The sequence below is a fragment of the Neofelis nebulosa genome, chromosome 5, assembly GCF_028018385.1.
Source record: "Neofelis nebulosa isolate mNeoNeb1 chromosome 5, mNeoNeb1.pri, whole genome shotgun sequence".
NCBI lineage: Eukaryota > Metazoa > Chordata > Mammalia > Carnivora > Felidae > Neofelis > Neofelis nebulosa.
The window spans coordinates 62,323,391-62,347,945 of record NC_080786.1 but is presented as its reverse complement, the minus strand read 5'-3'; the positions used below and the strand labels follow the sequence as shown (position 1 = coordinate 62,347,945).

The window sequence follows — 24,555 nt, the reverse complement described above, 5'->3', positions numbered from 1 at the left end:
TTATTGCTGCTAGTGAATCAGAATAGCTTTGTTTAAGTATGCAAAACCTCAAAAATAGATGTTTCCCATTTAGATTTTTGTTTAATAGGTGTCCTAAGTAATGATTAATATTCAGGATAGGCCAAATGTAAAATCATATGAAAAATAACAATACACAAACATATTTAATGATGGCAATTTGTTACAGTATTATTATATATATTTTTACTTGTTCACAAGCCAATTTTGTTATTTTGCTTACTAAACATAAAATTGAAACATGCATTGACATGTGTTAGGTTGCCATATTTTGCATGAGTGTGTATCAATCGTTTGTTTTCATTTGTTTTTCTTAAGTTTTGTCAGAAACATCTATGAGACAAATTTTATTATCTTTTTCAATTCAGGGTATGATTTAGTTGTTTCATGGTAGTGAAATGCAGAGTGAAAAGGAATTTAATAATATTTAAAGTTTTTTTAATTGAATGAGTTTAAAGGACAAAAATGTGAAAGTATACACTTTCATGGGAAGACAATCTGAACCTTGAACATTGACAACTTAGTTTAGAAATATTATGTTAATATGTACTATTCAATATTATTTTTTAATAAAAATCACATTGAATAGAACTAAGTCAATAGCACTCATTCATGCATAACAAGGAAACAAGCGTTTTTTGAAATCAATTGATCAGTTTTTGCAATAATTTACAATCGCTTTGTTCTTTTAAAAAACAGTACATTGCTGCTTCTAAGATAATTTATTATCATACCTCCTTTATTAATATGCATGCTGTCTGACTTTTTAAAAAAGGATTTAAAGGAGGACTACACACGAGTAAAATATTTTCAAGCAATTAACTATTCTAATGAATGAACTGATATGGAAACTGATTGTTCTCATCTTCTTCCTTCCAGATCTTAGATGAGTTTTGCAATGTGAAGTTCTGCGTAGATGCTAGTCAACCAGATGTAGGAAGCTGGCTCAAGTACATCAGGTTCGCTGGCTGTTATGATCAGCACAACCTCGTTGCATGCCAGATAAATGATCAGGTACGTTGTAAAGATTTTCTTGTCTTTTCTTTGAGAGCACTAAAGTATCAGTGAAGCCTGAAGAATAAAAATAACAGTGAGTTGCAGTAGACCCTTGTGGCCTGTTTGTTGATAGGGTGAAAGTAATGTACAAATATAAGTAAGATGCAGAATAAAGTTATTTGCAGCATGCTTTCTTCCCGTGCTACTTTTTGGGTGGTTTACTCACTTTGTAACAGTAAACTTCATAAATGTTCTAGTTTTCTGAATGTGATTGGATGATTTAAACACTGAGCACTATTTATTGCTAGATGTTCTTTACCTTTTTTTCTTTACCATCATAATAGGGAAACATTCATAGAAAGTATTGAGGTACTCAATAACACTTTATGAATTTGTGCAGAAAATGGAAGTGATACACTTGAAATATTATATAGATCTTACTTGAAGTAGTAGGTAGATATATATATGGATGATCTATATGTGGACTTACCTGACTATGCATTTTATATTGACTTGCCTGATTACAAATGAGAAACACTTTTAGATTAATCAAAATACTTCTTTTTTGTGTGTATGTGAAAAGTAGAAAAATATCACTGCTGGAAATTGCTTTATGGAGGCCCATGTAGTGAGGTTAACTGTAATAACAATAGCTATGAAATAAGATCATGAAAATATCATGAAGCATATTTTGCACTCAATAAAGTTAGGTTATGAATCTTGTAACTTTGTATGACAATACCTGAAACAACGAGAGGTTTAGCCTGTTAATTTTTTGTTTTATAAACACTACTGGGTTAGAATTTAATTATGTTACCCATCATTTATTTCTTTTAACCCAATGGTTACCTAAATTAAATATGTTTCAAAGACCATATTAAAATGGTTGTTTGGCAAATTTACTGTGAAAATCACCACCAAGGAAAAGAAAAGTTTAAATTAGATGTTTCCAATTGAAAGCTGTTAAGTAATGCTAGCGTCATATGGTCAAAGACTCTGTTTCAATCATCATTATGAGATTATTCTTTGGCATTTTACCAGCTACCAGATAATTTTTACTGACCAAACTGTATGAGGTAGTAAATTGTAAAATTAGGTTTAAATGGGAATCATTTAAAAATCTTCAACATATATCAAAAATAATAAACCAATCAATGGGTTTTTTTGTCTTTGCTGTAAGAAAACAAGAGGCATTATTGACAAAAGAAAACATTATTAAATTAGCTATTGATTGAGAGCAGAAAATATCCTAAGTCCGTCATATGAGTTACTGTCACATCAACAACACTTTTTGAGCGCACACTATTTGTAGATGTGGGAAATACATAGGTGATATATAAATGAATGAATTTTTCATGCTATATTTCTTAAAATAAAGGAGTTGATGGACCTCAAAAGAGAGCTGTAAGATGAAATAATGTATTTATATCATAATAATTATTTGCTATTCATATTTACTGACAATAAGAGCTGTCTCATTGGACAGATCAGACTGTTGTAGGATCAGTGAAAGGATGGTAAGAATGGGACTCTTGGCCAATACATTTTTCATTTAATATTTAGGTGTCTAATATTTTACGGTAAATACATTCGTCATTGGGAATGTTAATTACATTGAAAAAGCAAAACTATTTTTCTATTGCTGACTCTGAATTAGCTTGCTTATTAAGGTAGGCATTTATAATTTTAACACAGTTACTTTTGAGGTATATGTTTGAGGTATATTGCTTTCCAAAGAAAATATGCTGGTTTCATACCAGCATATAATGAATAGCATGTTTACGTATTTTAATGGAAGAATCAGGGAAAATAGTTAATCAGGAAAAGCATAAAAGGTCAATATTAGACACACACCTATTATTGCTGTAAGCACTCATTTTAAGTATATGTGTTGTACTGGCAGACATCTAAGATGGTAACAGAGTGCATATCAAATAACATCATTGTGAAATTGACATTACATGGTCAAGTAAGTTCACCCATAAACAAGGAGACAGGAAAGTGAGAGGTAAAAGTCAGATTTGTGTGATAGGCAATGTATGCATACAATCCTGCTTAGCCCAGTTGACAAGACAAAAGAGAACAGACACTCAGATAATGTATGCATATGTTATAAACGTATTCATCTGTAAGCTTGTATGCATAGTTCTAAAAGTTAATTAAGACTGCAATTTCAGACAGCTTTGAAATGTGAATGCTGGACTAGGTACAATGAAAAAAAGAGCTGACTAAAGAGATTCTGTAGGTCTGTTTTTTCGCTCTCTTTTCCATGAGGAGTAAGAGCTGACAAGTGGTGAGCAAGCACAACTCATCACATAAGAACACTCCCATTGTGTGAGATATATTTAATGTCCATAAAGAGAGAGACTCTGGATCAGGGGCAATTATTAAACACAAACAACAGCTCACCTGCACAACACAAAAGTAAATGAAGCACTCTCGAGAAATTGTAAAAAACAAAACAAAACAAAACAAAAAGGTGTTTCTCTTCACTCCAATTCTGAGATAGAACTCAAGTTTAGAAAACAGATTTTAATACCACGACAGGTATTAACTCTTGGACTATAAAGAGGAAGAATGTCAGATGGATCTTTCCACTGTAGCCTGGTCATTGTAATAATTATTATATCTAACAAAGAAGGGAAAAGATGGCCCAGAACAAAACAAGGGTGTAGAAATTATAGTTTATTTTTGGGAAGGTAGATATTTTTAGAAATTCTGACATTAAAGACCAAACTTAATCAATGTGAATCAGTTTTATAATGATGTAGAGGAGTGGTAAAAAAGTGAATAAATGTTCTTGCTAAGATGATAATACAGTTGATGATAGTGAGACAGTCAAAACGTGTACTGAATAAAACCCATATTTGGTTTGTTTGGGGGTGAAGAAGTACTTAGAAACAGCATGGATTTTGATTTTCAAGTAAAGTTGGAAAAGGATGTAATCTGGTTCATCTGGCTGTTTGATTAACATTTTTCTAATACCTCTGTGCAAGCATTTTATTTGAGGGGATTTTAATTTTTAAATTTAAATTCTCCAGTAGATTTCTGTGAATTATTTTATTTCAGGTTTTTTTTTTCCAGGCCAGAGTGAGCTTTGTGGCAGTTTTCTTTCTTACTGCTTCCTAGAAAGACTCACGTTTGTTGTTTTTAGATGTCTCTTCATGTTTTCAAAATTATTGCAGTGATGCTTTTGGAGATAGGAGTTCGGAAATACTGGCATGAGTGTTTAATCATAATTTCTAACTAGCTGCAGCTTCTGGCTGATATCCTTTACCAGCTCCCTGAAAATACTATATTAACTATAGTAATTTATCTTTGTAGAAGAAGGCCACACCAAAGACACTAGTAAATTAAGCTCTGAACACATTCAGGTCATAAAATAGAAGATCCATTATAATATCAAAGGTTCTTTATCCTTGAAATCCTAATTATTTTCCCCATATTCCTTAAAGTTTCTGTACAATGTTACATAGCCACACTGTTGTGGTACAGCATTTAGCTGCATATTTTTATTGAGACAGACAATGCTTCGATATTTTTACATTTTAACAGTCTGAAATTGTCCCTGGTTGTTTTCAGGAGCAAGAACTGGCACTGAGAGGTAGAGCAGGGCAGGAGCAAAAGCAGAGAGTTGGATAATGACAGCTCTTTCCAGAATAGGTCCTCGGGAGGACCAAATATGTAGAGGAAGCATGAAAACAGTTAATTACTTTGAGTTTCATTTACATCTAGACTCACCCATGTGTCTAATGTTAAGGAAGCAAACATCTAGACGGCTTGCTTAGGTTTTCTTTCTTTCTTTTTTATTCTGGATATTTTGATGTCCTTTCCTTTGATGTCTTGTAGATATCTTTACAGACCATTCTGCTGGGTGAGTGTAGCACATTGCTTTAGATTTGGTCCCACCCACTCCTGCCTTTCCCTCCATCCTTTAAGAAGTTTCCTCAGACCTCCACATTTCAGTATTTTCACCTTGATCAAAGAAAAGATGACCCATAGACCCCCTATCCACCTCAAACAAGGCCAGTTTTCATCTATGATATGTTCATAAATTTGAGGCACTTATGCAATAGCTCTTTGGACACAGGTTTTCCTCTTCTGCCTCATGGTGAAACCATATTGGATGTAATCAGACAGGTCACCAAGGCACAAGTTGTGTAAGTTGACTTTTTAGACTTAAGACCTGCCTTTCCACTCATGATAATTAGAATGAGCTGGGTGTGTGCTTTGGGGTAACATTTTATACGTGTGTATGTATTCTGCGTCATGGAAAGGAACACGGTTTCATTCAAACTCCTGGCCTTCCCTTAACATGGTCTATAACTGGAATAAAGTTCTCAGAAACCCAAGACATTATTAATCTTGTCATTTACACAAGGTGATAAGTCCTTTCATTTTTAAACAGGCCCTTGACAGCTGGTATTTAGTAAGTAGAATAAGAGAAGTCTGCTGTTCACTTTGAGTAAAAAGAAATGTGTCAATAAGAGATTATCCAATGCCTGATGTATATTTTGAAGAAATAAGATATAGAACGAGCGCCCCTCAGAGAAATCAAGGTCAGCATTCACTTAGGAGATTCTGCCAGCTCTCTTGTGGTTAATGAACGGCAGCAAGATTCTACAGTGTTTTCAGTTGGAACAGGCATTGTTCTCGTTTGTGCTTTACCTTATAAAGTTTTAACTGCTTCCAGGACGAACATGGCTGAATTGGCACACCCACTTTTCCTCTCCTTACGTCCACGTCAATGGTTCAATCAGATGGCTGTGACACTAGAACAGTACTATAACTGCAAGCTTATTATGGGCTCAATTATCAAGTTATTTTCTTTGGCTTTTTACTGAGAAAAAAATGTTTTCCTGAATTATTCAATTAATGTAATTTGTGCAAAAAAAGCAGGGAAGACCAGCTATGTAAAAAGTAAAATGTAATTTGTTCGCCTCTTTCCACTTTTTAAAAATGTTTGCATCAACTGTCAGGTAATTTGTTAATTTGTTCTTCCTTTACAAGGATTTCTGTCCACATTTTCTATGACCTCTTTTGATGTTAAAATTATTATTGGCTTTGGGCATTTTCTTTGCTTTCCTTTTAAGTCAAGTTCCACTTTTATACCAAAGTTATGCTCTGCTGTTTTAAGATGAATGCCAGCTGGCAATACCCAGAGACTGGCCTTGTGAACAGTGCCTAAGCTGACTTAGGGGGGTGGGGATGTTGTCTGGCTGATAAGTTACTTCCTTCACCCGAAGATGAAACTGTCTCAGACATAGTTTTCCATTTGATATTCACATGATAAAACAAACAGCACTGCCCTCCCTCCACCCAGAAAAAGTTTCCCTTGTGTAATGACACTCAGGACACAAGACAGCCATAGCACCACGCAGACTAGGAATTTTGTGAAGAGTAACAAATCACAGAAGTTCAATAAGTGGATGACCTGCAGTATTCTGTGCACATTTTGAGTAATTAGTGTTTGCATGTATACAACGCCTTTCATTCAGGAAGATCTCAAAACATCACATCCATACGAGACTCTGCTGTTTCTGGAATGATGCCAAAAAGATAGTCATCAGAGTGCATTACAATCTATCAAGGAGGAAAACATGTTGGTCAAAGACACAAGAAAAGCCTCCAGCCTAGTAAAAAAAACCCAAAGATGATCTTTAGCTTCCTCATCATGTAGTGATGGAACTCTTCCCAGGCATTGTGAAATCATGTAGAATGACCAGTTTTCATAGAATCGGATGAAATGGCCACATTAAAGACAGGTGGCTAGTGGATATTTCTTGTGGAGTCTGTAGAGTGATCCTTAGAGGTCATTTAACTGAAATTTGCAAGACTTCCAGGCTGGGTACACTGTAGGCTCCAGATATAATAGCAGGTGGATCTTTATCATTTGTTCTACTTATACAAACTAAAACCAACGGTCAATTCTCTGTTATGTGTCATTCCAATAAATTATACCTGGATTTCTCTTCATGTTATCAACAAAGAGATAAAAGTGGGGGAGAGGAAGCTTCTCCTCCAACAATATTTTTGTCCTGAAAATAACCAGTGGATATATATTTTTCGATATAGGGAGATAGTACCTTGTATTTCTGAAAATATCTTTTAGTCTTTAGACTGTCATCCTAAAGACAAATATAGTATACTATCTCTTTGGACAAATTAAGGAAACTATGGTTGGTTTGCTTTGGTAGAACTTGGCCATGATAAAGGATCTATTCTGTTGGACAAGTATCTTTCCATTCTGTCATCAATTTCTTTGTCTCCTGAAGACACTTCTTGTTATCTCTTACCAATATAGCCGAGAAAGTATGATAAGAGTCCTTCTTATAGAGGCTAAAAACTTGGCTTTACTCCTGTCCTCCTGAACATTGCAGTTTCCCACATTACTATGGGTAGATCAGGGGTCCAGACTGTGTTTTCTAAAGCCAGCCCATATGCACACTTTGTCTTTGTGGACCTGATGTGACCTCTCTGCAGCACCAAGGCTGACAGATGTGTTCATATCTAATGTTGACTTTGTTCAGATACGCAAACTGTCACCTCCTCCCCTCCTACCTACCTTCCAAATGTTAAAGTTCCATTCAGCTTTTTCTAGTCTTCTGACTGGTAAATTGCATGAAGTTATAGAAAATAAAGCATTTGGGGTAAATTTTGGGAACTGGAAGAGGAAGAAATCAACTGTCAACTTCAAAGTGAGAAGGACAGCAATAGTCTGAAAAAGTTGTCTCTCAGTACAGATTCTGTAGGGAGTATATTTCTCTATTATTTCAATTATTACAACTTCCTGAATAGGTTGAAGGTCATTCATAATTCACACTTGTGTCATTTTTAGACATGCCAAATGCAGTCTATTAAGCATAAATAAAACTTCAGTGCTTGACCAGGAAAAATAAACGGGGATTCATAACAATGAGGCCTTGTTCATCTTTTTAAAAGTAAATGATGTGTTTTCTTTTTTTTTTTGTTTTCCCCCCTGTGCACTGAATTTCTCTTCTGTCTCAATAGTACAAGCACAATACTTTAAATTGATCCAAGCATAGCAAACTAGACTGTAAGTCTGGTCTGACAGATTCTAGATTTTTCTATTTTATAGGATAATAAACAAGGACCCATATTATTACCATTTACAAATACAAATAGTAGCATTGTCTATTTGATGGAGGATTAGGTTGAACACAGGCCTTGACAGTATAAAACAGAATTCGTCTAAAGTCTTTTATAGCCTATTAACTTTCCTAATGGAAAGCCTATAAGCATCCATACTCTTTTTAGTGCTTGTGCTCTTGGACTTAAATAACAAAGCAAGATAAATGTTGAATAAAATATGATTAATTCCAATTCCAACTACATATAATATATAACTCTATATAACATATATTATATACAATATACTATATAAAATATACCATATAATTACATATCACTGACATGATATATAACATGAGTTAAGTGTATTCTATTAAACATTTATTTATATTAATACCTAAAATATGAGATTGCTCATATTTTATGCAAATTTAAAATTTCTCCAAGGTGTGTAATTTGCCACATTTATCCATCACATATAAAATATATCTGCTTGGGCACATATATACTTATATATAACACTGTATGAAAATATATTTTTGGAAATCTAAAATTTGTTAAATCAAATCCAGTCATCACTGCCTTTTGTCCCTAGCTCTGCCTTGTGAACATTAAGTGAATGGATATTCTTTTGGCATTTGGAACTGGTTTCAAGGTTTGATTAAAATACATTAAGTATAATAATTATGTTTAGAGTAATTCCTATATACGTGTGTGGTATTATATTTATGCCTTAGATTGTGAATTTTACCACTAGTAAAAGTGAGTAATTTGGGGCAATTCTAGTTTTATTTTTAAATACTCGAAAGATTTAGCATTAAAAAACATTTTCAGAAATTTCACTACTGTGTTATTTTAACAAACTTAAAAAATAAAAAAAATACAAATTGATCTATTAAGATAGTGACTATAAATATTTGTTCTTATAAATTGAGGCATCCAGAGATCTAGATCTTTATCCACACTTACCAAGGTAGAAATATAGCTTTCTGGAAAAATAAAAAGAGCCCATGAAGATATTGGGAAATTAAATTTTTTTATATGATAAAATGAAAAAACCACCTTAACTTTCAAATGTGTCAAATGTATGCACAGTTAGATCATGGTCATAACATGTTTTATTTCTGGAATTTGTTATTAGCTACCAAAGAGAAAATTCTGGAGGAGTTAACACATTTTAAAAATATTTATCATGACTTTTAAAAGAATGGAATTTTTATATATTCCTATTTTCTTATACTCTAAGGCCCTGTTCCTCTTATCTTTCAACTTATATTGTGAGGAATTGAGATTTTTCCCTCTAATAAAGCATTCCGAGAGAGACACAACAAAATAATAAATCAACAACCCTTTTATATCAATTTGAACTTTTTCTAAGTGTTTGAGACTTTGGGGTCCCCCTTTATATACTTGAGTTGAATTCATCACAAAATCCCAGACCCAGGACATTTTTATTTTGGATCCAGATAACTTTTTCCATAAAACCCCCTGATGGGAGAAGAGATCATGTCTTTTATGGAATTTAACAGAGTAATTGATTCCCTTCCCTTTTTCTCCAACACAAAAACCAGAGAGGTTATATTGGTAGGATCTCTGCTTCTGGTACGTAACTCCGATGACATATAATTCATAGGACTGCAATAGAACTGAGATTTTGAGAATATACCGGGTTTAAAGACATTATGGTTATATTTTTTAAGAGCATGGCCAAGAATACTTAAGATACAAACCTGTGGGAAAAACTACATAAATCACTTCTGTTATTTATTTTATTTTTACTTGCTGAAAGACCTGTTTTGTAATACAAAAGTGTAGATGTGATACCTTACTTTCGAAAGGCTTGATTCCTCCAAGATTCCTTTCCATCATTCCTCCACGCAACTTTTTTTGAGGCAACAAATTGTCATTATGTTTTTGTTTAAACCACTCCTCTCACCTCTCAAAGGCCTGCCTGTGTATTAGTATTGCTAGAACATAAATTAACTTTAGATGTCGACAGCTCTGGATTCAAGTATTCAAGTTAGATTTGGGGGTCATTGTAATCATAGGTGGAAAAGCAGAATTTTACCGAATCTAAGATCCAAAGAGATGAGATATAAAGAGGATCGCAAGTGGTAGCAACACCTTGAAAGAAAGCTCTAGAATTGTAAGGGTGTGGTAGATGGGACTTTGAGGCACATTCTTATTGCTGTGTGAGGAAGCGTGCCCAGAATCTGCCCTCATTACGTCTGGCGCTTGCCAGTTCTTTTCAAACCTCAGTTTCATGAGCACCATAAAAATTCACTTAAAATCGAAAAGAACACCCTGAAGTTAAAACCCACTCTGCTTTGCCTTGCCTTTCATGGCCTGGAATGTCACCTTTTACCTCCAGTAAATAAAGCCAACATCAACACTCTTCCGTGTCTTTTATTTTTTATGCACTCAATATTCTTCACATGACGATCTGTACACTTAAAGGGAAATTACAGTAGTGATCTATGTCGCTGCAAAGAGAATTGTCTTTATAATATATAGTTACAACGTACCTATCATTTTCTTTTGTTTCTTGGGCTGTTCACATTGGATTGAGTAAATCTAAAATGGAATTAAAAGAGACATGATTAATAGTGGACTACAAAGAAATGATGATATCATGATACTTTCTTGAAATGATCTGGCATGTGTGTCTAAGCAGCATTCCCCAACAGAGACAATTGCACTGTTTTACGGTCTTGCAGGGTATTGTCTCTTTAACCTCACTATTTCCGAGAAGCCACCGAAAAGTTCTAATATGTCACAATTCAAATGTCAACATGTTGTTGGAAAGGAAGCTAATAAGTTAAACCTTTGAGAGATGCCAAAAAAAAGAGGTGATTCAAGCTGTTGAGAGAAGTCCATTGTTTTCTAAGGGGAAATAGGACTCCAGAATGAAATAGGGTACTTACAGGCATTTAATTGGAAAGTTTAGGGGAAAAGAGCAAATGCACAATCATTTTTTTTTCAATCTGATAACTTTTTGAACAGAACTATTCCTTTCAGTGCACTTCCAGAAACAGGAAAATGTGAAGGCTAGGGTTAATAAGATACAAACTGCAAATTCTCTGGTTTTTGTAGAAATAGCACATAACACGGAATAATTTTCTTAAGATAGTCTGGAGTCTATCTCTGGGTGGATAGAAAGCATCCTAGGTTATATTCTAACATATTCTAGCAGCATTTTATGTTTGGCATTATTTTCTGTAAACCAATTTCACCTGGTTAAATTACTGTTGAATGAAAAAGGATGATTTTATTTTGACAGGAAAGAAACTAAACAGAAAACATTCCTCATTGAGTTATTTTTTTAAATTTAGCACAATTTTGTTCTGTGATGTTTTTATAGAAAAAAATAAACAATTGGACTTTAGAGCCACCTACTGGAATAAAGAGGCACATACTTACGTTTGATGTCCTCTGCTTTTCAGAAGATAAACAAATAGATAAATACAATTAAAATTATGCACACTTCTGTTGATCTTTTAAAATATTAACCTACTCAATTTTTCTCAGTTTGAAATATCAAATATCCTGTAAGAAACCAACAATGTCTTCTAAAAATATGTTCTCATAAGTTCTCTTAATAATTTGTATGATGTGAGTTTTCTCCCCCTTGGATTGAGACAGCAGAATCGAAACCCTAGTTTACTTGCTGTCTTTGTTGCTTCTGTTGGTGTATGTGTGTGTGTGTGTGTGTGTGTGTGTGTATGTGCACGTGTGACTGTTATTGGTCTCATTTTCACCAGTTAATTGTATAACGTCATTCTTTCTTCGACAACTTCTATCTGGTCGTTATGTAACAAATAATCTTAGAATAAAATTTAAAAACTATGAACATTTTTGTGATAAGATGAATAAGCACCTTAAACATTTTCATGATTAAGTGCTTTTTTATTGAGATATCATTGGCATATAACATTATGTTAGTTTCAGGTGTGTAACGTAATGAATTAGATATTTGTATTTTTTTGTGTGAATTAAATGCTTTTATAAGTGGAAAAACCCTGAAGCCTGGACAAGTAAGTTGGACAATGACTTGCCTAAGGTCACAGAGCTGACGGAGCTGGTCAAGGTGGGGGTAAAAGTAGGCAGCTCTAGGAAATTATAGGTCCACGCTTGCCCCACAGTTGTTTAGTCAGTCACTAACAGATTGATTCAATTCTTTCTCTCCTCAGAATTTTTCTAGAAAGCAGGGGAATAAACACCTCCCCCTACTACCCTGCTAAATGAATCAATTAAAGGCATACTGCCTGCTTTCAGAGAGTGGGAATCAGGAGCTGAGGCATGAGGTCAAGTCCTGGATCTGGGAGTACTGATGATTGGTGAGAGAGGGATTAAGTTTTTTAAAAACAAAATAATCTCCTTTGACTATGTGCTCTACAGACCGGTTCTTTATGTCATGTCCTTCTAACCTATTCCCTAAAAAACACCTTGTTGAGAAGGTGCTGCTTTTGAGAACATGCTGAGGGAGGCAATTGTGCCCTGCCACCCTTAGCGAGGCTAGTGCTGGATAATGCCAGACGCATTCAGCTCTGTGAATACGTGTGTGGTTCCCTAGAGTGAGGAATTCAGAGAAGGGAAAGTTCTTTGCTAAACATTACACAGAGGTGTATGCAACACGGTAAGCCTTGTCTTAAGACAATTTGATTGGTGAGGTAGGATTTAGAAAAGATTTGTGAACTGGCATGAGAATCACAGCTTTCCATTTGTCAACAGAAGGCCAATTTTCAGGACATAAAACAGGAAGTCACACTTCTTTTGACAAAAATAAAAGGAAATATTTTTTTATGCTATGAGAAAATGTACAGATATTAGTGCATATCTTGCCCTTTCTTAATATTCACTTCTTTCTCTCTTCCCACCCAACCCTTTCTGGTGTTTTGAAGATATTTTATAGAGTAGTCACAGACATTGCACCAGGAGAGGAGCTCCTGCTGTTCATGAAGAGTGAAGACTATCCCCATGAAACTATGGCGCCGGATATTCACGGTTAGTACTGTTCGCACCCCCATCCTCCGCGCCCTCATCCGGTCGCCGTGACGGAGCATCTGCGTGGGGCCATCACACATGGCATCTGCGTGGGGCCATCACACATGGCATTTGTCAGTTTTCCTGGCTCCTCAGTGTCAGTTTTCACAAAACTCCTTCTCTTCTGAGTGGCTCTTTTCTTGGCTTGACATCTGGCTAATGTTACTGTGAATCTTGAGTAAGCAGAGATCTTCCCTCAAGTGGAGGCCAAACGAATTCTGAATATATCAACTGAGATATCCCACCGTTGAAACTTTTTTGTCAATACCTTAGACTATGGTGAGAATCCTTTCACTATACAAAAGTCATTTCAGAAAGCTCAGTTTGGGCTTTCATCAGTCTGGTGGGTGTTTCTTCCCATCTAATGTTCTATTCCTGGAAAAAGTATGTCTCTTTGAGTAAAATCCTAGTTGGCACGACAAGATGGGAGAGGGCTGGGGGGAAGGGGTTTAGGAGAAAAATACACATGGGGAAACTTTACAGCCAGAGAAGTTTTTATTTGCCAGAGGCCTATTCTAAATCAAATGAAGGGGGTATCAAAAGAATTATAATTATTAGTTCTGCATGTATAGGACAGATGAAGAGATAATTCTATCCGTATTGAAGTGTTACCATTGGGATGAGAATTTAGTACTTTTTCCTTTCTCTTTCCTATTTCTTTCTCCTAATATAACATGATTTGGTTAAACATGATCTAGTGGTGTCTTTAGAATGTTTTATAGTTGGAAGGACCACTGGGAAGGGTTACTCACCCCAGCTTAGCTGACAGGTGGGGACGGAGCCACCTCCCATCCCTTTGGCATTCCGGATGGGAAAACCTCAGCCTCTGCTCTCTGTAGCTTTTGCGAAGGAAGCTACCAGTCTTGGCTGGCTCTTTACTTGAACATTTTTTTCCTTTGGCTGAGCTGCATTCTGCCTCTTTGTAGATTATACCAGTTATAGTTTGGGGAACCTTTTGGAAATTGTTTTCTTCTCAGAAACCCAGTGTTCTCAACCAACCTGGTAGAGCTTAAGCCTGAATAAGGAATCTTACCCAATGGGGTCTGGGACAGACGAAGCAAGAGGGCATAGGATACGAAACGTAATCTAGCTTTCTCTAGTGCAAGGCAACTTTCACTGGTGAATGTTAGACCTAAAAAAAGGTTTTCAAGCAATTCTTTTTAGAAATATGAGTGATTAGCTTACTATTCTTAAAAGCCTGAGTGGAAGTGATTCTTCTTCTTTTAGGGCTACGATTCATAAATTACCTGCCTTCACAACACCCTTGAACCCATCAGCTGCTTTTTATTTTCATTGTGTCACACACACACACACACACACACACACACACACACACACTATACCAGATACTATATGCTCTCCATTTATTATCTCATTTAGTCTTACACATTGATCAAACCTATAAGAGAGGAATCATTTTTATTATACAGATAGAGAAACTGAGGGTATCTAAGGACTTAGATAAATTTACCTTAGATCTAGGTAAATTGGCCAAGATCACATGACTAGAGAGTGGTAGTTAACTTTCAAACCAAGGTCTTGTTGTCTGTAAACCCTAGGCCTTTCCCATCCATTCTGTGGCTTGGAGATTCTGTTTGTGTTCAGCCTGCTCGTGAGATCCTAAATGTAGATCTTAAATATTGTGAAGAGTATAACAGATTATATTACATGGTTCCATTACCTGGTTAATGTCATCGAGAAACGTGTCTTTAGAGCTGAGGTGATTTATCTTAGAATACCCCTACCTTCCTTAACCCTCTACGGTCCAAAGTTGACACACTCTATTAAATCTACATACTGCTTTCTTTACTGTTCTGGCCCCACTGTTACTGGTTTAATTGAAATGAAACCTGTCTTGTATGTGGATTTTAGCAGTGGTGTCTCCTCTGGCCTCTCCTTCACTTCTCACATCACAGCTAGGCTTTCTGATTTTCAGCGGCTTTCAGTTCCCTTCTCAGCATGGACCCCCGCAAAGCCCCTAGGGACCTGCTACCTTCTCTGACTTCACTTCCCCTAGCTCCTCTACATGTACCCTATCAACTCGCCCTATTTTACTACAGTTTTGCTTTTCCACCAGCTGCCATGTTCTTCCTGGCCTTTATCATTGGTCCACGCTGTTCCCACTGCCTGGAACATCCTCCTTCATCCCACTTCACCTGGCTGATGCTTGCTCATTACAAATCCTTTTCTGAACCTCTCTCCTTCAGATTAGATGGATTAGACATGTTCCTCTGGGCTCCTTTAGGCCCCATGCATGCATCTGTCATAAAATATATCACACTCTATTTGTTCACATGTGTATCCCCTTGAGTTTCTTATATAGTCATTCCTTAGCAAAATGCCTAGCATTTGTTGGTGACTAAAATATTCCCCCCAAAACATTCAGTCAATGAAAAACTGGCTATAGGTCCTGGCTGTAGCTCTATAAAACAGGGATTATGTATCATGCTGCCCGGGTGTCTTTTCAGCATTCTGAGCTGTTTTTAAGACTTCTGTGATTGTGTCTGTGTGATCTGTGCATAGTATAGCCTCATGAGCAGGCAAAAAGCTATTGAGATGGAAAGAATAGGAACAATACCATCACTGCCTGGCACCTTATAACCTTGTTATCTCTAGTCCCCACTATTACCATTTATTTATCTTACTGATGCAAAGGGCAAATTCATGATATGTTGGCTGTTTAACAAGGCCCTGCCAATTAGCCCTGACCCTAGGGTAGCATAAATTAGTCTAGAAGGGTACTAAAAACATCTTGTGTCCATTAGGTGGTAATGACGAATGTAATGAAACATCCAAGTTTACTGATGCTAACCAGTGTAAGCATGACTCAGATAGGGACTCTGTGTCCCATGTGCCCTCTGGGTAACATGGCACAGTGAGACGTGTGTGAGAGAGACAGAGATGGGTTCAAATCCTGGCACAACCACTTGGCTCTATAACCCCTGACTGGTTTCTGAACTTCCCTGAGCTTTAATAGCTTCATCTGAAGTCGGAATAAAAATATGACATGTAATTTCTCATGATCAGGTTTTGAGAAATATCAATCATCCGTGAACAGGGTGGAGGGACTGTATCATGCACAGTAAGTGGTCATTCTTACTTTTAGTGTCTTGTGAATATTAAACCCAGGAAGGGTTTAAGCCGTAACGTGTTATCTGGTAAGAAGGCTATACTGTAGCCGCAGACACCACGTTATCGTGCTAGGCTCTGTCCTGTACATGTGTTAGTTTTAATTCCTATTAAAATTAAAGTGGTAGACATAACAAGTAAATAGTTTCCATTATGTCTTCCATAAAAACTGCCGGTTTGTGGTGACACTTCTGATTGCCCAGTCCTGGTAACACCTGAATTATTTCCACAGAAGAACGGCAGTATCGCTGTGAGGACTGTGACCAGCTCTTCGAGTCCAAGGCGGAGCTAGCAGATCACCAAAAGTTCCCGTGCAGCACCCCTCACTCAGCATTTTCGATGGTGGAAGAGGACTTCCAACAAAAACTCGAAAGTGAGAACGATCTCCGAGAGATACATGCGATCCAGGAGTGTAAGGAATGTGACCAAGTGTTCCCCGATTTGCAAAGGTTAGAAATGGCATGTTGCACTACGAGACGTGTTTATTTACTCTGCAGTGAAGTGTGGTTATGCTGAATTTTCAGAATTTATGCAGATGGAAAATCTGGAACTGGGATGAACCTGACAAGTGTGTTAGTGACATGTTCATAAATCAGTTTTCCTTGGAAATTCTTATCTGTAAAATGTTTACAAGCAAGTTGGAATTAGTTATTTTGACGCTAGATGGAAAATAATATGTTTATATTTATTTAAGTAGTATTATTGGCAACTGAAAGAAAGTGTAGCATGACAGCACAAACTATGACTTAGAGGAAGAATCAAGAATGCCAGAGCAACACTGATGCCAATTAAACTAATCATGTGCCAAACAGTAAAGCTGGTTCCAGAAACACCTAGATGACCAAAAAAAAAAAAAAGATTGATTCTGGCATACCCTTAATGAAAGATCGATGACCTTTTGGTAGATCAGTGTAACCCGTGGATTTAATTTCAACTATTTAAACGGCACATATATAAAAGAATAAGAAAATCATGCCCAATGAAGAAAATGTTTTATTTCCCAAAAGGGAAAGAATAAACATGATCTAAATGAAATTATTCTTTAATAATTAACTTACTTTTAACAAAGTGAAAATCATGTATCAGCAATATGGTAACTTTTTATAGGCTTTTGAACTTCATTCAAGAACTTTTTTTTTTTTTTTTTTTTACTTCTATTAAAGCAAACAGCCACCCTGGAACCTCCGCTTTGAGAACTACATTGATTATTATGCTATAAAATAGTTCTTCTGATCAGAGATACAGAACCAGCTAATAGGTTTTCCGTGTGCTTCTACCTAATGGTTTTTGCCGTGGCCTACAAACAATTTTAACAATTGTATTTGTTTCTTTGCTTTTATTTAGTTTATTTTTTTAACTTTTGTTCATTTTTGACAGACAGAGACAGAGCACGAGTGGGGAAGGGGCAGAGGGAGGGAGACACAGAATCCGAAGCAGGCTCCAGGCTCTGAGCTGTCAGCACATAGCCTGATGCGGGGCTTGAACTCACGAACAGCGAGATCATGACCCGAGCCGAAGTCAGAGGCTCAACCGACTGAGCCACCCAGGCGCCCCTCATTTCTTTGCTTTTAAATCCAGAAATGATCCTTGGAATCTATAATCAGAACTTCAAGTGAACATAACCCTGTATTTAAATGGTTATGGTAGTGTATCAGCTGGCCTTAAGAGTGTGAGTTACTCATGGTTTACCTTGGACAGTCCACCTGTTTCAGTTTATCATTTTATTTCCTTTCTTTCTTCAGTGTCTCTCCTTCTTCTCTCTCCTTTCCACCTCCACTGATGGCCCTGCATCCTCTTCTCTGTCTAGGCTTCTTACAGGAAAGGATTTCATGCAGTAGTCATTGATTTTAATGGATAAACAACTTAAAAAAGCATCAAGAATGACCCATTCCTTCAGGAGACTGAGTCAAAAGGATAAATTTCTAAGCTTGAAAATTTCTAGGCTGGAAAGATTTAGCTTTTAGAGGGAAAACATTGTAGGGAATAAGAGGGCTTTCCCGGTACCCTTTAAACTCATCTTTACCATTTAATATAAATCCACGTAGAGAATCAATCTGTTATAAATGTTTGGTAACACTTAGATTTGTATTATAAAAAAGTCAGAGCATATCTCATAAATGTAATTGTGCTCAAATTAAAAAATAAAATGAAACGAATAAATACCTGTGGGTAAGGAAAGTATTTATTACCGTAAAGCAGTATCTCTGATGCCAGAGATTCAGTATTATTTCCTTCAATTTTGCTATCAAAAATAACGGGCAGCATTATAAAACAAAAAATGGTGGATTAGACACTAAAATGTAATTCCTACTGCCCACTAGAAGGCATGGTGACACCTAGGTAGAGAGAGTTTCTTTTCTTACTGGCTCTGGGATTGAGGCTGAGTCAACTCTACTTAATGCCAAAACCAACTGCCAGTTTGGTTCCTTCAGTCAAAAACATTCAGTGGGAAACAATAAGGAAACCTAATTATCTGGTATTGGATGAACCCTCAGAACTTTCTTTTTGGTAGCTCAGCCAGACGGATATAGCATGTCACTATGCAACCTGAGGTCGACCATATAAGTGGTATTTTTGGTTATATAATTTATTCATGTGCAGAACTTACATTCCCCGAATATTTTCCACTTTATTTAATCCTATTTTGTTGCTTTATACTTTAAACAAATGAGAAATTTTTTTTGACATGATAATTATTCTGTTCTGTATCTTTTCTGTTCTGTATTTCTGTTCTGTTCTGTTGAGAAAAAATACCCCCTGCCCCCCCCCAAAAGGGCAAGGACCAAAGGTTAATATGCAAAAATTGCAAAGAACCCAGAAGGCTAGGCAAAGCTCTATAAAATAGGATGAAGTTCTATGAGAAGTGGAGAAGCCTCCCTAACAGCTGACGGGATGGCTTCTGTGTCTGTGAAAGAAATACACATTTGGTTTTGTAAGAACCAGTTGTCTTTTGATTCTTTCTATCACTGAGTGATAGAACAATATGGATTTTATGCTAGATTAGAAGAAAAAGAAAGGAGAATTCCTCTTACACTGCTAGTTATTTTTCCCCCTGTATGCCATGTACTATATTCTTGAAACCTTATCATATCCTTGGAGTAAGGGCACAGGAATAAGACTCAATGTACAGGCTTGTCGCTCCCATTAGATTTCGGAGTTTATGATTTGACGTACATATTGGAATATATGTCATCAAATGGCATGCCCTCCTGAGTGGCTGAGGATGACAGTGAGTATATGAATCTGTGCCATGATTTCGGAAGATGTCCCTGACTCAGTTCAATGTTAACCGCAGTTGATGATATCTCTCTCTTAACTCTATTAATAACATTTCAACTCGTGTAACAAACAGAGGATTGCATATTGTAGATAAAGGTAGGGCTGTTCTTGTGACTCCACACACCTGTACTCTCCTGGTACCTTTTGTTCACAGAGATATCACCATTTGTGCTCAAACAGAATAGCATTACAAAGTCGACTGACTCACGGGGCAGGAAAAATAAGTTCATATGCCAATATGAATGGAGTTGTAGAGGGGAAGCTGTGGAGGAGAAAAAATATGGGAAAGACATTTCTGATTTATCAAGATAAGAGAAAGGGTACTTCATTTTGTCACACACCCTGCCATTCACACAGCGTACGTGACTACTGGATGTATTCTAGGTGCACAGGGTCTTACTGGTACTCAACTTTAGAGTATTTATCTCACAGAAAAATAGAACATGGCAAAGAAAGAGTGCTTGCAGGATTGGTAGTAGTTGTTGTTTTTTTTCTTAATATCTTTGTACTGTGGAAAGTTTCAAAGTATACAAAACTAGAGAAGGATGGTGTAATAAACCCCCATATGCTCAGTTTCAGTAATTATCATACAAGGCCAGTCTTGTCTCAGCTATACTTGTTCAGATTATTGAAACAAATCCTGGACATTATGTCATTTTATTCATAAATAGCTCAGTATGTATCTGTCGAAAAAAGGACTCTTTAGAACACAAATTTCTACACCACACTTTAAAAATAATGATTCCTTAATATTACCAAATATAAAGTCAGTGTTCAATTTCCCCCAGTTATCTCATTATTTTTAGTTTTATGTTTGAATTACGATCGTAATAAGATCTGCCATTGCAATTTGTTGGCATGTCTCTTTAAAATTTTTTTATTAAAAAATTTTTTAGTGTTTATTATTTTTGAGAGAGAGAGAGAGAGAGAGAGAGTGAGCGGGGGAGGAGCAGAGAGAGAGGGAGGGAGACACAGAATTGGAAGCAGGCTCCAGGCTCTGAGTTGTCAGCACAGAAGCCGACATGGGGCTCAAACTCGCAAACCATGAGATCATGACCTGAGCTGAAGTCGGACGCTTAACCGACTGAGCCACCCAGGTGCCCCTCTTATGTCTCTTTTAACTTATAAAAGTTCCTCAGTCAAAGTCAGTCTTTCTTTCTCTCCCTCCCTTGCTCCCTCCTTCCCTCACTGAAATTTATTTATAGAAGAAACTAAGTGTTTTTTCCTGTAGCATTTCCTCTAGTCTGGATTCTACTGATCATGTCCCCTTGGTGTTAACATCTTTCTCCATCTTCTCTACTTCCTGTAAACTCACAGTTACATCCCAAGCCTTGATCAGATTTAGGTTCATTGTTTTAAGAATAATACCTCACTGATGCTATGGTTTATTTCCTTCAGGAGGCACAAGATTTATTTCTGACTTGCCTACATTTATTAATTGCTTACATGCTGTAAAATGGATGTTTTCTACTTCTATCATTCTTTCATTATTTATTATCTCTGTTAATTCTACGCAGACAAACTTCCCCTCATTGTTTATTTGCTCACCCTGAAGTACAGTTCATATAGGAAGGGCAGGACATGTGGGTGAGTTTTCTCTTTACTTACTAGTTTTCAGAGTAATGATTTTGCTTCTCAGAATCTTCCAAGGGTGACCCGTGAGCTTTTGTTTGTGCGATTTTGAATATTGTTTTTGTTAAAAGGTGAAATTATTATTTTTATTGATGCTTAAATTTCCTCATCTTTGGTCAGTGGTTGTTTTTTTCACGTTGGTACCTTAATTCTTTTGACATGCTCTATAACTTTCTTGCTTTTTGCCGTAACAAGATGTTCGAGGCCTATCGTGTATCTTGGGCTTCAAGTTTGAAACAGGGTATTTCTCCAAGAAGCTCTGGTTACTTTAGGGGTAGTATCCCCGTGCATTATCTGTGCATATTTAATTAACAAATATGTTCAAACATCTGACTATCACAGCAATCCATTATCTATAATATTTGCTTTTCATTAAATCCATGCAGATTTCATATACAAGTTTTAGAAAAGAGATGGAAATATTTGAGAAGCAAAAATATTCTAAGCTTGAAAACAGAAAAATTATCCTTGTGAGAAACTTCTAACTCCGTTTTTCTTTTGAAGGGCTTTAATAATGCATCCACTTATATTATTAACACATTTTCTTTCCTCCCTAATTCATAGGCGGTATATACATATGCTTCTATATCTATGTATACACATATCCATTCATCGCTCATCTGCAGGACCATCCATTCATCCATCCGTCTCAGGGTTATTTTGGGAAGTTGCCTGGTGAATAGTTAGGTTACGACTCACTTTTCCACTTGGAGATATGGGTAGAAACAAAAGTACCTTTTTGAATCTAGAGGTTATATATTAGAAAGGATACCTGCCTGCATGTTCTTAAGCATGTTTTGAAGATCTTCAGTTTCAGTGTTTGTGTTTGAATTAAGTGGGTATTAGCAGTGTGTGTTGCCCTTAGAATGGTGTGGTGAATCCAGAACTGGGCAAGTAGCTAGTCGTTTATCGTGCCTCTAAGTTGGCAACTACTCCCTGATAGCTATCTCAGATTTATTTTCAAACAACAGGGGTACTTCTCTGTGTTAGTGAAGGACACAGTCTAGGAAGAATAAGTATTCTTTCGTCTGTTGTAAGCCTGTTTCTTCTCTTTGTTTCTTCTCTTCTCTCACCTCAACTCCTTTTCCTTCTCATTTCTTTAATTGCCAGTTGGATTAGCAATAAAATGACATTCTGTTTATGAATGTATTCTTTGTCACCGTGTCTTATTGAACCAATTGTTCTCTTAACAGCCTGGAGAAACACATGTTGTCACATACTGAAGAGAGGGAATACAAGTGCGATCAGTGTCCCAAGGCATTTAACTGGAAGTCCAATTTAATTCGCCACCAGATGTCACATGACAGTGGAAAGCACTATGAATGTGAAAACTGTGCCAAGGTACAGTGAATTTGTAGACTACTTGGCCTCTCTCTGTCATCCTGCTCTCTCTTAATCCATCACTTGCTATGATATATAAAAACAACCCTTGAGAGGGGAAACTATAAATATCTTGAGAAAAGTAGACTGAGTGTTGTATGCTAAAAGGCATTAGTACAGTGTATAAAAACACTTAGTGGGTACCCTTTTATTTTTGTAAGGGAGGAAGTGAGGCTTAATGGTGAGTTCCAGAACTAGGTGTCAGACATCCTTGGTAAATTCCTGGTTCCGCTACTGGCTTGCCAGTGTGGGGTTGTTTTATAGCCTTATGGAGAATGAAAATTGTATCCAATGCACATTACTGATTTCTTTTAATAGCAGTTTGCGAGGAAGTCACATAAAGTTTCTGAATGCCTATTCAGAAAGAATAGGAGACTCCTACATTTGCAGATTTTTCCACCCAAGTCCCCACCATAAATCATGACTTGGTTCTAATTAAGAGCACAGTGCCTTAGTGGCCTGCCTTAGTGGCCACTGCTGAGCAGCATAAGGGTGCAGTGAAGCACTCTACCTTGACCATGACTCTGAAACATGGAAATAGTAGTTCACATCATTTAATGTTCATGGCTCTCAATTAACTAAAAGGTGCGCTGATGTCATTGAAGTCGATTTCTATTTCCAAAACCTTTTTATAGCATTTGAATATCTTTCTTCATGCCAGTGGAAATTGTGATATTTGAAATTATCTTTAGAGATGCTTTGCTCCCAGAAGTGTGGGTGACTTTTGCTCTTCTCTTCTCTTCTCTTCTCTTCTCTTCTCTTCTTTTCTTCTTTTTTTAGTACAATGTTTAAAGGAATGGTTTTAGCTTAATGGTACCTTGCTTGAAACAGTGTTAGCATTATCCCTGGGAGAACTCCTTGAATAGATTTGAGATACTTTCATAAAAATCCCCCCAATTTCGTACATAGTGTGTTTTGGTTTAAAGGATGGAAGTAACATACCATTTTAAATAATGTCTTGGCTGGCATTTTATTTTTCAACCCTAATCACTCTAAATGGGATCAAGAAGAGCTTGACTGTGGTCTGTCATGCCATTAATTATTTCGTTCAACTGATACCGATGGACATTTCCTGCTAAGGATATAGATCTGAATAATTTACAGTCCCTCTCCGAGAGGAGCTCATGCTTTGGGAATATGACTTTCTTTTGGTCTTTGGGGAAAACAAATAAACAAAAACAAAATAAATAAACAAAATTCCTTCTTGAGTCATTCCTGGTCTTCGTTATTGTGTCCTTGAATTAAGTTTCTTGATTAATCAGTACTCATTTCCTAGCAGGTTTTCACGGACCCTAGCAACCTCCAGCGGCACATTCGCTCTCAGCATGTTGGTGCCCGGGCCCACGCGTGCCCGGAGTGTGGCAAAACGTTTGCCACTTCGTCGGGCCTCAAACAACACAAGCACATCCACAGCAGTGTGAAGCCCTTTATCTGTAAGTTTTTAACACTCCAGCCCTCCTTCCTGCATCTGTCTCTCATCCGAAAGGCACTGTGATCAGGAGATGGCCACATGGCCATAGAAGGGTCTCTGCATTAGCTATTTATGGTCCAATCCAGTTGGGCTATTTTTCTATTACAAGAACATCTTTTACACCCAGATCCATGGTATCTTGTTTATAATTCCTGGGGTGTTTTCTATTAGATGAAATCAATAACAAGTAGGGAAAAGAGAAGTCGTTAAATAATGAAAGGGAAGCCTCTCCAGGTTGTAGGGTTTAATAGAGAGAACCAGATTTGTCTTCCACTGAAAATGGTCATGGCTTTGTAAAACAGCAAAGGCAAATGCCATAAATAAGATGAAGTGATAAAAACCTATTCTGGATCAGAAAGGCTGGAAGAGCCCCACTTGTCAAGTAGGCTGTGACTGTGAGTGAGTGAGTGAGTGAGTGTGTGTGTGTGTGTGTGTGGAGAGAGGGAGGGGGGAATAAGACTCCCCTTAATCTACACATTGTTACCAATCACCGGCTGCAGGTTGGTAAGAACTAC

The 24,555-nt window shown here is 36.7% G+C and overlaps 1 protein-coding gene across 11 annotated transcripts in view; it reads left to right on the top strand.

Annotated features, from left to right (window-relative positions):
- MECOM (MDS1 and EVI1 complex locus) overlaps positions 1-24,555 on the top strand; it is a 562,843-nt gene that overhangs the window by 502,168 nt on the left and 36,120 nt on the right. For 8 of the 11 annotated variants that reach the window (XM_058730444.1, XM_058730437.1, XM_058730435.1 and 5 more), the window contains 5 exons: positions 898-1,032; positions 13,008-13,110; positions 16,511-16,727; positions 22,383-22,530; positions 23,846-24,002. In XM_058730444.1, coding sequence (XP_058586427.1) covers positions 898-1,032; positions 13,008-13,110; positions 16,511-16,727; positions 22,383-22,530; positions 23,846-24,002 — 760 coding nt within the window. The remainder of the gene's footprint in view (positions 1-897; positions 1,033-13,007; positions 13,111-16,510; positions 16,728-22,382; positions 22,531-23,845; positions 24,003-24,555) is intronic. The other 3 variants (XM_058730446.1, XM_058730438.1, XM_058730436.1) reach the window with 1 other exon arrangement.